General features: G+C 41.8%; 1 protein-coding gene across 7 annotated transcripts in view; it reads left to right on the top strand.

The window, feature by feature from the left end:
• The window catches only part of ATP11B (ATPase phospholipid transporting 11B (putative)), a 1683501-nt gene that overhangs the window by 1533452 nt on the left and 137350 nt on the right, over nucleotides 1-12699 (top strand). For 3 of the 7 annotated variants that reach the window (XM_069618659.1, XM_069618656.1, XM_069618658.1), the window contains one exon: nucleotides 2886-3019. In XM_069618659.1, the coding sequence (XP_069474760.1) occupies nucleotides 2886-2988 (103 nt within the window). In that variant the 3' untranslated portion in view covers nucleotides 2989-3019. Of the gene's footprint in view, nucleotides 1-2885; nucleotides 4614-12699 lie in introns of those variants that run through there. The other 4 variants (XM_069618660.1, XM_069618655.1, XM_069618657.1 and 1 more) reach the window with 2 other exon arrangements.

The following is a 12699-nucleotide window of genomic DNA, read 5'->3' as shown; positions in this document are numbered from 1 at the left end:
ACCCCAGCAACAGTTTCCGTGTGGCTGTGGGTGCCTAGAGATAAATTATTACGGTGGTTAACAGAACACCCGATACTGGGGACCATTTGGGAAATATGGAGGGAGAAAAGTGATATGCGGAAAGTTACTTCATTGCCGTCCCCCCCTAAGTCATATATGGGCCCTCTGCATCAGGGAAAGCATTCACAATTTGGATAGATTCGAACCCTGGTTTGAAGCTGGACTGGAGAGAGTGGGTCAGCTCTGGAAGAATGGGTCCTTCATCACAATTTCGGAACTCAGCGAGGCCCTCAGGGTTAGGCCCCCTGTCTGTTTTCTAGTTCTTGCAGATTAAGGGACTTCTGACAAAGGATGAATGGAAGGGTAGTGCAAGTAGGGAACTTACCCCCTTTGAGAAGCTCTTGAACTCCAGAACAGAAATTAAAGGTCTGATATCCGCCATGTATAGGGAACTGATAGAAGCGGGGAAGGGCTCCACGTTACCCCTGATGAGTAAATGGGAGAAGGATTTGGGTGAAGAAGTTGATCCAATCATGTGGGGAAGAATGTGCAGGGCCACCCCTCAGGTTTCTATAGCCAATACAAACTCCATGCGATCAAACTACTACACAGGTGGCAATATGACCCCCTCAGGCTCTCCAGAATGTTTCAGTCACTGAGTCCACTCTGCTGGCGTAAATGTGGCAGAATAGCCGATTATTGGCACATGTGTTGGGGCTGCCCCGGGATCAAGGTATACTGGGACGAAGTCCTGGGGTGGATCAAAGATCTCGATGGCATTCAGAGGTCTTCAGACCCTTTTCTGATTCTCTTTGGGTTTGAGCAATGTGATGACGAAAGGAATAGAATCAAGGGTCTGGCAGCTCACCTCCTGTTAGCAGGCCGAGCCACTCTAGTCATTAAGTGGAAGTCTGAGAACATACCAAGCAAGGGTGAATGGATTAATGTGGCATTGAATATTTGTGTTATGGAGAAAATAACCTCGAACCTGCATGCAAAATCTGCACAATGTGACATACTTTGGGGTGACTTTGTTTCAAAGTATATGCCAGGAACTAACTATTAGAGTGTGGACTGATTATGAAAGGCTGCACCTATCCGCCTGAGGAGAATATTCTAATCTGTTATATTGGAAAGGACATATATTATGGCCCTGTGCACCTCACGCAGAGACAACCTACCTTAGTGTGATTAGTATATATGTTACATTGCACACCAATCGAGTCAATTTTTGTATAAAGCGCATTAGTAATTGAGCAAGGAGGGTATGTTCCAGGGAGGGTCGTGGTGGGAGGGAGAAACTTGATTTGAATAAAGGGCACAACCTTTCTTTTTGGGGGGGGGCAGAAATGTTTCAATTGTATGCTACTTATTCTGTTGGATCTTAAACACTGCTTTGTAATGCCTTTCTTTATATCTTTGAAAGCCAGTGGAAGTGATGCCTGCTTTAGCGGGACGGTGTTCCATAGCTACTTGGTTTATGCTTCCATCCAACTACCGGCTATGAGTACTGCTTTGGGAGTCAACAAGATGAGGAATCTGTGGGAGAATGCAATCCACTGAAGTAGAAATTACTATATATTATTCTCCCACAGATTCCTCATCGCCCTCCTTACCTGCCTCTCTATGAAAACATAATTCTCATACTCTATCTATCTAGCTAGTCTAGGCTAGGCTTCCTTTCTCTGTTTGTGGGTGAGTGATTAAGGAAGAGTTGGCGCTTTTACACTGTTAGTGTATTTAAAATTAAAACGATTCTAGCTAATGACTCGAGAATAATTTATTTGAGGTCATAAATCTTAGATGCCTGTTGTTCACCAACAAAAAAAGGTGAAAAGATTCTTTCATTTTTTTCCCCCATGTACAGGAATTTCCTAGACTACTAAGCAAAGGGGGGGGGGGCTGGAGAACTGAGGTATGGTGGCACAGGGATGCTATATGTTTGACTACCGACGTATCCGGGGATGGGTAGTGGTGAGGTAGAGGCATGCAGAGGTCGATTAGACGATTCCGAGCCTTGTTGTGCCCTCTTTGAATTTCTCAGAGTATCTGGCACTGAGGGCATAATCTATCAAGACGAGCAATCTGAGGGAAAATAATCCATAGAAAGAAAATTACTGATAACTAATTTCTCCTTTTTAAAACTGCCCAGCCATCAGTTTACTGTCAGATGTTGCATGCTAGGAAACTTATATCATCATTCTGCCAGTGATCTATGCTAACCTATAATCTGGTAGGTTCTAAGCAGTTAATATATACCATATTAGAAGCCTGGGCAGGTGAATAGCCCTTCCGTGTTGGTAAATTTGCTGGCTATAGAAGCCGGCGTAGCTCACTTTTTATACACATTGCTTTACTTTTTCTCAAAGCCGTGCACTAACAGTGCTTCACCTCCATCTAGTGGCTTAAGAGAAAATTTGATTTTCCTACAAATACAATCCTTTTTTGCTTGTTGGTTTAAATTTGTGAAAAAAATAATTTACTATAAATAAGTATGACTTATATTTTTGTCATGTTATTTTTTCATATTCTTTTTAAACTTAAATATTCCACATAGAATATTTAAGTCCCCAAGGAAAAACAATATAAGGCTAAGTCTGTAAAACTATAGTAATACGTATACTACAGATTGCAGAATACAAGGAATCTAGATATTGATTCCACTGCTAAGAACAAAAATCTCCATAGCATGTCTGCATGTTCACTTATGTCTTTCATTGGCTTCTATTATCGCTTATGGTGTGCCTATACAATACTAATCCATAAAAAACATTTATATTTCAAAATGACAAATGTTTTATTTTCATTTTGAATGCCTTTGTTGCATGTCTGTGTAAATGGTGGGTTGTTTCCATGATTTTACTAATTTCTCTAATTTTTTCCAGCTTATTGAGACAGGTTCAGGTATCAACTGCTTGGACTCCGTATGCTGCTTCTCAGGTGGGGAAACAGCGTGCACACCTGCTAGAAGAATGCTGGAACGAGTGATGGGAAGATGTAGTCCCATCCGGGTCAACAGGTGTGGAATTTCTCTAAATAGCCTTTGCTGCAGACGAATCTCCTATAAACTGGAAAATGATGAGCCTACGGCTATAGATGTCTAGCAAACTGATTGCAAGAATTGCTTTCCGGAATGGGGAATTCTTTACTTTATGGTGGTGGTTTTTATTATAAAAATCAATCCTTCTGGGACTGCTTTTAATGGCAACAAGGAAAAGTGCAGGTTATAAGAGACTTAATTTTCTTCTTGATTTTCATGATTCATAGTCTATAATTTTTTTTTTTTTATTTTTTACACTATTTGTACTTATTTCTTAAATTTGAACCTATTTTAAACATTTCTTTTTTTGTTGAGTCTTTTGTTTTCAGAACCTAGAATGTGATTTATTTGCAAAGTAGAATTACCTTTTCTTCACACCTTTTTATGCACGTGCTCCAACTAATCTTGTTTGGGATTTTTTCCTACCTGAGATGCACAAAAGATTTAGTTTGTTCCCCATAAAAATCACTACAAAATAATGTTTTACTTTTGTGTTCCAAAAGGAAATATCAGCGAATAAAAATAAATGGCCGATTTGTAATTTCATGGTGCCATGAAGTTCTGAAAGTGGCTATTGAATAATTTCCTTGTGCTTCCTAGCTTTGTTTGTGTCAGAGTCTGGGGTATGCAGCCCATTTCTTAGCTTTTGCCAAAACCTGTGATGATGTGGATTGCATTTCTTCTGAGTGCTATTTTTATATATTGTACAGTTGATTGTCCTTGATTTCCTCATAGGCTTAGATTTCATTGTCTTATTTCTCTGATCAATGGTCAGTTTTCTCAGGTGAAATGTTAACCTATATTGTGTCCTAATGTTGAACTTAGAGTATTTTCTTCAGGTAAAGGATACATATTTTTTAAAAGAATAGACAAGTATGAGAGATGTAATACTGAAAATCTAAATAAACAAATCCATTTGTTCACACTGCTTTAAAATGCTATTTATCGGTCATATTTAGACATAACCTAAGCTAGAAAGAATGAACAAGAAAAAAGCATAATAGAGAGCCACTTTTCATACTCCCAAGTCCTGCAATCAATTATTTGACTTTGGGCTATCTGATGTAAAAGTGGTGTAAATGTAATGTGTTCTACATTCTAAAATCAAAGTTTTGTGGTGACAACTAAACCTTTTGTGCATCTTACTTTACAATTTCTTTCCGAAAGATATTGCATTCTTATTCATTAGGATGTACTTGGAAAATAAATTCATATCAAACGTTTCATTCAAGAATTGTCAAATAAAGAATGTGAGATCTTTCAAACTCTCTAAATACGTATGCAGGTACTTAAAATATATTGGTTATAATTGTTCTTTTGCGGGATATACCTTTTGTATGTGGTGCGTCTAAATTTAATTTTATTTGGTCAATGGTGTCTGTGGGTCTAATCTCTTTTCTTTATTTCTGTCTTTGCTAAACAAAAGTGTATATTTCAATTGTTTATAAAGTATTTCCCTGCTTCTTGGATAGCAATATAAATGCATTTGATTCTATACCCAGATAAGCCCTCTGCAAAGAATGGCAGGCATTATATTTTTAGAATTAAATCATTTGTTATGACGAATGGGGAATTGTTTCTGAATGACTATTAATTTAAATAACATTTTTTGACAAGTGGAATGTTCACCTATGTTGTCATTTGTTGATCAGAACATCGCTTGCACTTATCAAATCAGTGTTTTGCCAATGAGTCAAATGTATGTATTTTGTATTATGAATTATGATGTTTTATCGCTGTCTTTGCCATTACTAAATGATGTTGCTTTTGTGTTCATAGTTTTGAATGTACATTAGGCATGTCCTCACAAGAGTAATCAACAGTCAACCATTGTCTTTCTAGCTGCCATCTAAAGGAAGACTACCTCCAACACCCATTGATCACAATTGGCACATGATTTAGTCCTTAGAAGGTGCCTTCTAAAAGGTTGACCCGTTTCATTTTGTACATTTTTCATGAAAGACAGTGCCCTATTGTTTACAGGTGTCATTTTTTCAGACACAAAGCAATATATGTTCACATAACTCAAGTATTATTTGCTCTCCTTATTAATGACAAAATAACTTGTAAAGGTGGAAAGTGGCTTGAATAATACTGCAGCATAATTGCAGATGTATCTTTAGCCGACACCCATCATTTATTCTCTGAATAATCACGCTTTACTTTTTTCCATCTTGCTGCCAGTAAACTGAAGTTCTATTTAATTCTTGTATCTTCACCTTTCTGCATTTTAAAGTAAAAGACATATTTAGCATTCACTTTTCATTGTGAAAACGGGCAGAAATCATGTTGCTTACCTCCAACTTGTAATTCTCAGGTATCCGGTGCATGCTACGTTACCAGTTTCACACTATTCAAATCGCTCCATTTTAATGTTATAGTTAAGTTCATAACAAAACAGATGATATGCAAAACTTTGGTGCTATTTCAAGGGCGTTCTAGAAAATTCCATGGTTATTGCTGCTCTATTTTATATATTCTTGTGAAACTTAAGATTGTCCTTTCATGTTGCAGTTAATTCGTTTAGTTTATCGAACAGATCATGAAGCGTTTACGCAGTTTTGCATTTGCTTTTCTTTTAGCCACAAAAAACACGGTTAACGTTTGAATATATTTTAGATAAAAATTGAGTATCTTGTTTTAAAATGAATTAAAAAAAATGGCACCACTAATCAATGAAACTTAAATCTTATTGATCATAAAAGGCTTAAATAATTACAAAGCCACATATACGTACGCCTGTGTTCAGTTCTAGATCTGCCACCTTCAACAGGTAGCATATCCAAGTGCAAGATCTTGAATAGGAATGTTTCTCTTTCAGTGTAAGATGAACAGATTATTTGTGAATTGAATCACATCTAAAATACTAAATGTATTTGCTAATTTTTATTTTTCTGTCAAATGTTATGTGAAAGAACATGCACTTTGTAGAAAAATAAGTTATTGTTCCCTACTATTATCTTCTGCATATTTTACTGCAAAGAAAATATATTTACAACATTTTCATAAGTAGATTTGTTGCAGTCCTCGATTTTGATAGCTATTTGAAAACCCTTAAGCTGACAGTGACATCATTGCAGGATAGGAACTGCAGTGTGAAGATCCATTATAGAATCGAAGGGGCAAAATAAGTCTGTTTTTTCCTTTACACTAGCAAGTTTACTTACATTCCTGTAGTACTATGAAGGGGGGGGGTTGCTGCCTGCGGCTCTCCAGATGTTTTGGACTGCAGCTCCCTTGAACCTTCACCATTAACTGTGCTTTCCAGAGTTGATGGCAATTGCAGTCCAAAAGATCAGGAGAGCAATAATATTACTGCTACTACCAGTAATAACACTTTCTACTGCATTCCTTTCCTAATCTTTGATATTCTATCTCCAGCACCAGATGACATTGAACATTATTTCACCATCACAGAGCACAGCACAGTGCAGCTCTGCATTGGCTCTTTCCAGTGCCAATGCATGCCTCTACTCCGGAAATGGCATTTGGTCCAATATATATGGGGTTGTCACAGCCACAGTACCTCTGTTCTTTTTTTCTGTGCAGTCCCTACCCTTCTCAAAAGCCACTTGGCTAAATTGTTTGCTGCATCATGCCTAACCCGCCGAAGGCTAGGGCTTCATGCTGTAATCGAACTGAGGGAGGCAAATGTCTGTTATGTGCCCACATGGCACAGGTGTACTGCCTTAGGGGCACGGGCGGGACAGTAACATGGAGGATTGTGGCGACTTCCTTCAATGCACCCAAAGGCTCTCAGTGAGTGTGCCACCAATGTTTTGGCTTTCTACCACAAGCAGGGTGGTAAGAGGTCTACTTTGAAGTCCCCAATCCGGGAGACAGACGACTGTGGCCAAGGCGCCAGTGGAGGAGTAGACCTGTATGGACAAAAATAAGTAGCAGCAAAGGGATATATTCCGCCGCTCCTGCAACTTTCAGGTATCATTATTGTTCTCCCTCATCCAAGAAGTGAACCACCACTCACTCGCAGGACACCTCCGAAACTCACTACCTACGCAGGCACTGTTCCCCACTGAGTCCTCCATGCTGGAGGAATAGGAAAAGCTCAGGCAGCAGATTTTGCATGTGTTAGCCAAGGCACCAGAGTCTTGATCCCAGAGCCGGTCGCGCTCTCTGGGCCCACTGAACTTAGTGAAGCTGACAGAGGTTCCTTGGTGGACCACAACTGCACCCCTGCTTACTGATTTCTGGTTTCTAAACCGAGGAAAGAGACAAAAGGGTAGCATGATTGTCTATCTAAAACTGCCTGTTGAAGTACCAATACTATGCATTCGCTGTGTGCCGCTTATCTAACAGTGGACAGAACAAGAAAGGAAGCAAAATGAGAATATCAATTACTCCATAGAATGTTCACAGCAAATTAATCTGAACCTCTTCTTCTCATCACTCATACCTGTTTAAAATATGGGAGGAAAAGTAATTGTGACATGATTCAATTGTCTATTTGTGGCGTAATACAATTTTAATAACCTATAATGTGAACAACTCCCATTGCTCTTAAAGGAAAATCTAAAAGCATAAGGTATTTACTAAAACACCCAAGTTGTATATTTGTGAAGACTTCAACGCATCTGCTCTCTTGTGTGGACCTGTGTTGGTAAAAAAAAAAAAGGGCTGCACCGAGAGCAGAGGAAAACTGTATGGCTGGCCGCACTTTTACTTATTGCTTTATTTATTCTATTTATTTTATTGACGTTCCCATGTACTGCACTTCCCCTTCCCACCGCACTTCTCCCCTTTCTCCTCCCCCTGCACTTGCACGATCTCAATGTCACCTGGCCTAGTAAGATTGTTCTCTGTCTTCCCTCTGCCCCCCCTTGCCTCGTCGCGCCTTGAAACACTTGTGTATAGGTGCATTATAAATGCTATATCATATCCCTAGCTAATTGATTTTGTCTTGCAACTAAAGTGCAACTCTGTACCCCTGGTTTTTTTACAGGGCCACCAGTCCTCAATTCACACACGGCAGTTGACATGGTGTGGTAAGAGGTACAGCACCTGCCCATTAAACATACGATGTTCGTGAATATGCCACGTTGCGATTGAAGACTGTCCTGAAGAAAGTGGGTTCAATCACTAATACCACTAAAACCGGTACATAGAAAAAAACTGTGACAAGGGTAAGGCTGCAACCCATCCATACAGTTTTGCTGTGCTCTCGGTGCAGCCCTTTTTTTACCAACACTGGTACAAACAAGAGAGCTGATGCGTTGAAGTCTTCACAAATATACAACTTGGGTGTTTTAGTAAATACTTGATGCTTTTAGATTTTCCTTTAAGAGCAATGTGCGTTGTAAACTTTGTCTATAGGTTATTAAAATTGTATTACACCAATAATGGACAATTGAATCATGTCACAATTGTCTTCTCTCCCATATTTTAAACAGGTATGATTGAGATTGATTGATGAGAAGAGGTTCAGATTAATTTGCTTTGAACATTCTAGGAAGTAATTGATATTCTCATTTCCCTTCCTTTCTTATTCTGTCCACTGTTAGATAAGCAGCACACCATTGAATGCCTAGTATTAGTATTTAACAGGCAGTTTTAGATCGACAATCGTGCTATCCTGATGTCTGTTTCCAGTGTTTAGAAATTGAAGGTGACCTCTTCTTCTACATCTTGATGAGTGTGAAATTAGTTGCAAGAGAGAGGTGTACAGATCTGTTAGTCCTCTTTTGTGATAACAAACCGTTTGTCAGGACTAACCCTGTTTATCTGGTAAGTAGGCACCCTGTTGTGATTTTAGATTTCTGGTTTCTCCAGTGGATTCCACTAGACCGTATGGGTCTGCATTTGGGTATTGAAACCACAGTGCTTGCTCCGCTCACCACACCGCTGAATGGCACCATTGTTGCCGGCACTTGCCTGAAATACACCACTCTTCTGAGAGGCCAATTCCTGTTGAAGATATCAGAAATCTTTGGGGAGGAAGGGGATGGTATCCCCTTTGATTTTGTACCAATGTATTCAGGGGCAGCGGAGGACTTTTCTAAGGAGTTCTACAGAGAGGATAACCTAGGGTATCTGGCTATTGACTTGCAGGGGGGCAGCTACTTTGGCAACCCTCCAGAGCAGGATATCCTACTAGGGCTGAGCAGGCCTTGCGCTCGTTCCAAAGGTGTGTGTGTGCAGGTGATGAAGGCACCTGCCTCCACTGAGCATAATGTCCAAAATGACCTCTAGCATTTGACTCCAATCTGGCAGTTGCTGCACCAGTGTTGTCAAACTGGGAGAAGGTATCCTCCATGCCTGCCATAGACTGGGACCTTGCTAAGTAGCAGTGCCCAGCTCCCTGGGATCCAGGGTTACTTAAAAAACATTTGGTATCGGAGAGCTTAGTGGTGCAGGGTTCAACAGTGGGCTAAAAGACGTATCTTTTCTTTCTAAGTAATTCCTTCCTCCCACAGATTCCTCATCTATGATATCTATCTCCCAGTGAAGCTGCTCTTTGGAAACATTTTCCGCCACCAGGGAGCGCAACATTGCTCCTTTATGCCAGACAAGACATCCAAGTCATTCTGTATCGAGGTTCTGCCTGACCTCGGTTTATTTTTCCGCATGATCTGCTCACTTCAGGAACACTGCTTCCTTAAATGTTTTGTCTGTTTCACATCATTCCGAATCCCACGAAGGGCACAAGGTTTAAACTTTACGTCAACTGCAGGGGCCAGCTGTCAGTTTCGGACCACCACGTAATTTGTTCATACTGTTTGGGGGACGAACACGGCACGCAGACATGCGGATAGTGTCAGTCGATGCACACTTAAGGCATTCTGGGAGCATTCTGCAAAGCTCTTTTCCTTTTTCCTCAAGAAAAAAGGTGTCGGAGGGACCCGTTTGATCCCGCTGGGTCCAGAGTGTTGTACAGAAGCAAGTTCCCTGACTCACAATAATATGAAGAAAAATAAACATTGCAAGAGGTCCCGTTCCATCTGCATTACCTTCTGACATCATTCATCTTTGTCCATGAAGAGAAGGTACCGCTCCAGGCACTCTGCTGAAGAAAAGGCAGTAACTTGTTTCTTTCCCCAACCCCATCCTCCACACTGGAAGAGGGATCTGGATAATTGTACTTGTCCCACAGCCTCTGTTCTGGGTTTTCTTCTTTCCTTTGATCTGACTGGGCTGCAGATTGGCACTGTGAAGGGCTAGGTTGCTGTGATATCAGTTTGTAAGAGGTCCCTTGAGCAGGGCTTGTTCTTTACGATCCCCATGATTGCGCAGTTTTTGCAGGGATTGTGTAGTTGGTTTCCCCCACACCATTTTGTTGTTTCGACATGTGATTTAAATTTAGGGTTGACATTTTTTTGTGGGCACACCATTTAAGTCCCTGCATTCTTGTGAGTGAAATGTGCTCGCCCTGAAGGTATTTTTCCTAGTTGCCATCAATTTCCACTATGTGGGTGATTGAGCGCCAGGCGCTCTTTTTCCAAAGAGAAGGTGACTTTTAGAGTGAGGCGTTAAAGGTACTCTCAGATTTCATTTTGTCTCAAAAGATCTATCTTCCTGTATTTTTTCCTCTCCTCACCCTTCAAAGGCAGAGGAATGATTCCATTGGGTGGAACCAGTGAGTGCTTTCAGCTACTACATCTCTCAGACGAGGAATGGATGGAAAGATGACCAGCTTGTTGTGGGTTATGCTGATGCCCATCTTCCGGGCTGTGACTTAACAGACCCTTTCAATGTGGATCACCCACTGCATCTCAGAATGCTGTGATCTGGCTGGAAAGGATGTGCCATAACGTATCTGAGCTCATTCAACGAGAGGACTGGCTGCCCCCTCTTCCCTGCACAGAGGAATCAATGTCCCAGAGATCTTGCAAGGATGCTCATTTTGGTAGTCCGCTCACCCAGGGATTGCTGTTGTAGGTGGTGTCATTGCTCTCCTCCAGATCTATGTGCTGCAATTGAAGTATATCATTGGCGAGGAATCCATTAGATGAACAAACTGCTTTCCGCTTGGTAATGTTATTTATGATGGATGTTCCTCCCAAGGATTCCTTATCACCCAACCAACCTGCCCATATGGGTAGATAGCTAGTACACCTTTCAGTTCTGCTGTCCTTCAGCGTCAGAGTTCTATTGGAAAAAGGGTGGAACTAAGGTCACAGGCGAGGCGCCTTGATATGTACTGACACCAATGGCAGGTGTAGGGCATGTAGAAGCACTGAGCAAAGGTGGTGGTGGAAAAGGTTTCTGACGAGCAGTTGCGCTGTGAGAGGGATATCCTAGATGAGGAATCGCTGGGCCGAGCATCAATCAGAAAGAACATTACAGAGGGGTAAATAATTCAATGTATTTGCCCCCTGACAGGGAGAGCAAGGAGCTGGATGCAAGGTTATCTCATCAGGTAGTCTGGCTTTGAGGGCTGTGAACATAACTTGTGCCATGGCCAAGCTGTTTGTCAGATTTTGCAATCGGGCTTTGACACAGCCAGTTGTGTGGCATGTGCCATGGGCACAAGTTAGGTCCTGAGGAGGCACTCTTGAATGAAAACCTCTGGGTTCACTGCTGATGTTCAGTCAACTTCTGGTTGCACCCTTTGATCGGAGCCATCTCGTTTGGGCAAAGATTGAGGAGTACTTGCAGATGTGCATGGCCTCCCAAGGTGATTTCTAAGTCCTTGGGTCTAGCTTTTCAGCAGTGTTATCCATCTGCTATGTGCTATCATGCTTTCTACCTTTACCCTCTTTTTCCTAGCTTGGCAAGGGTCAGACCCCCTCCAGCAAGCAAGCATAGTGGTTTCCTCCCCCTATGTAGTGGTTGTGGAGCCCACCTTGGTTGTCCCAACAGCACGGCGGGTGCTAAACTGCTGTGAATGGGACTTTGTGCATTTAATTCCGGTGGGCGGGAAGTTGCCACTGTTCGTCCGAGAGTGGCAGCTCGCTACTATGGATGCTTGGGCCCTACATGTCATAACTTTGGGTTACTGCCTCCAGTTTCTTTATTGCCTACCTGACCACCCTCCTTCCGGCAATCATTTGGCTCCTGGCCCTCAACTGTTCGAGTAGGTCTGTCAGCTTCTCAAAAAGGGCACCATGGAGTTGGTACCACAGTCAGCTCAAGTCAAGGGCTAGTAATCACTTTACTTTCTGCAACTTTGGCTGGTGTCCCATCCTGGTTCCTGCACAAGGACAAGTTTCGGATGTTCACCTTATCCCAGATTTACCTGGCCCTTGAACTGCAGTACTAATAGGTGTCTCTGGATCAAAAGAAAGTCTACTCCCATGTGCCATTCCACCCCAAGCACAGGCATACCAAAGGTTTGTGGCTGGAAAACCCCACTACCAGTTCTTTCATTCAGTCTTTCTTCTGTACCAGGGTCTTCTCCAAACTGCTGATGGTAGTATTGGCTCATCTCAGGAGGGAAATGATTTGTGTATTCCCTTACCCGGATGATAGGCACATCTGAGCCCGCACCCCAGACCTGGTATCAGCATCCCAGCCTTTCCTTCTGTGAATTCTGGGTCTTATGGGGTCCTGCAACCTGGCGGTGCAGAGGCCTGATCGAGGATGAGGTCACCCCATTGGCTACTTGGACATCGGGGCTCTCAGTTGCAGGACACTATGTCAGACCATTGGGATATATCAGACAATGTGTCTTGAGATCTTGTGTGGTCAATGGACCCTGCAAA

This window comes from Ambystoma mexicanum, chromosome 10 (genome assembly GCF_040938575.1).
Source record: "Ambystoma mexicanum isolate Mex_15411 chromosome 10, UKY_AmexF1_1, whole genome shotgun sequence".
Lineage (NCBI taxonomy): Eukaryota > Metazoa > Chordata > Amphibia > Caudata > Ambystomatidae > Ambystoma > Ambystoma mexicanum.
The sequence above is the reverse complement of the archived record's forward strand: the minus strand, read 5'-3'. Positions and strand labels throughout refer to the sequence as shown.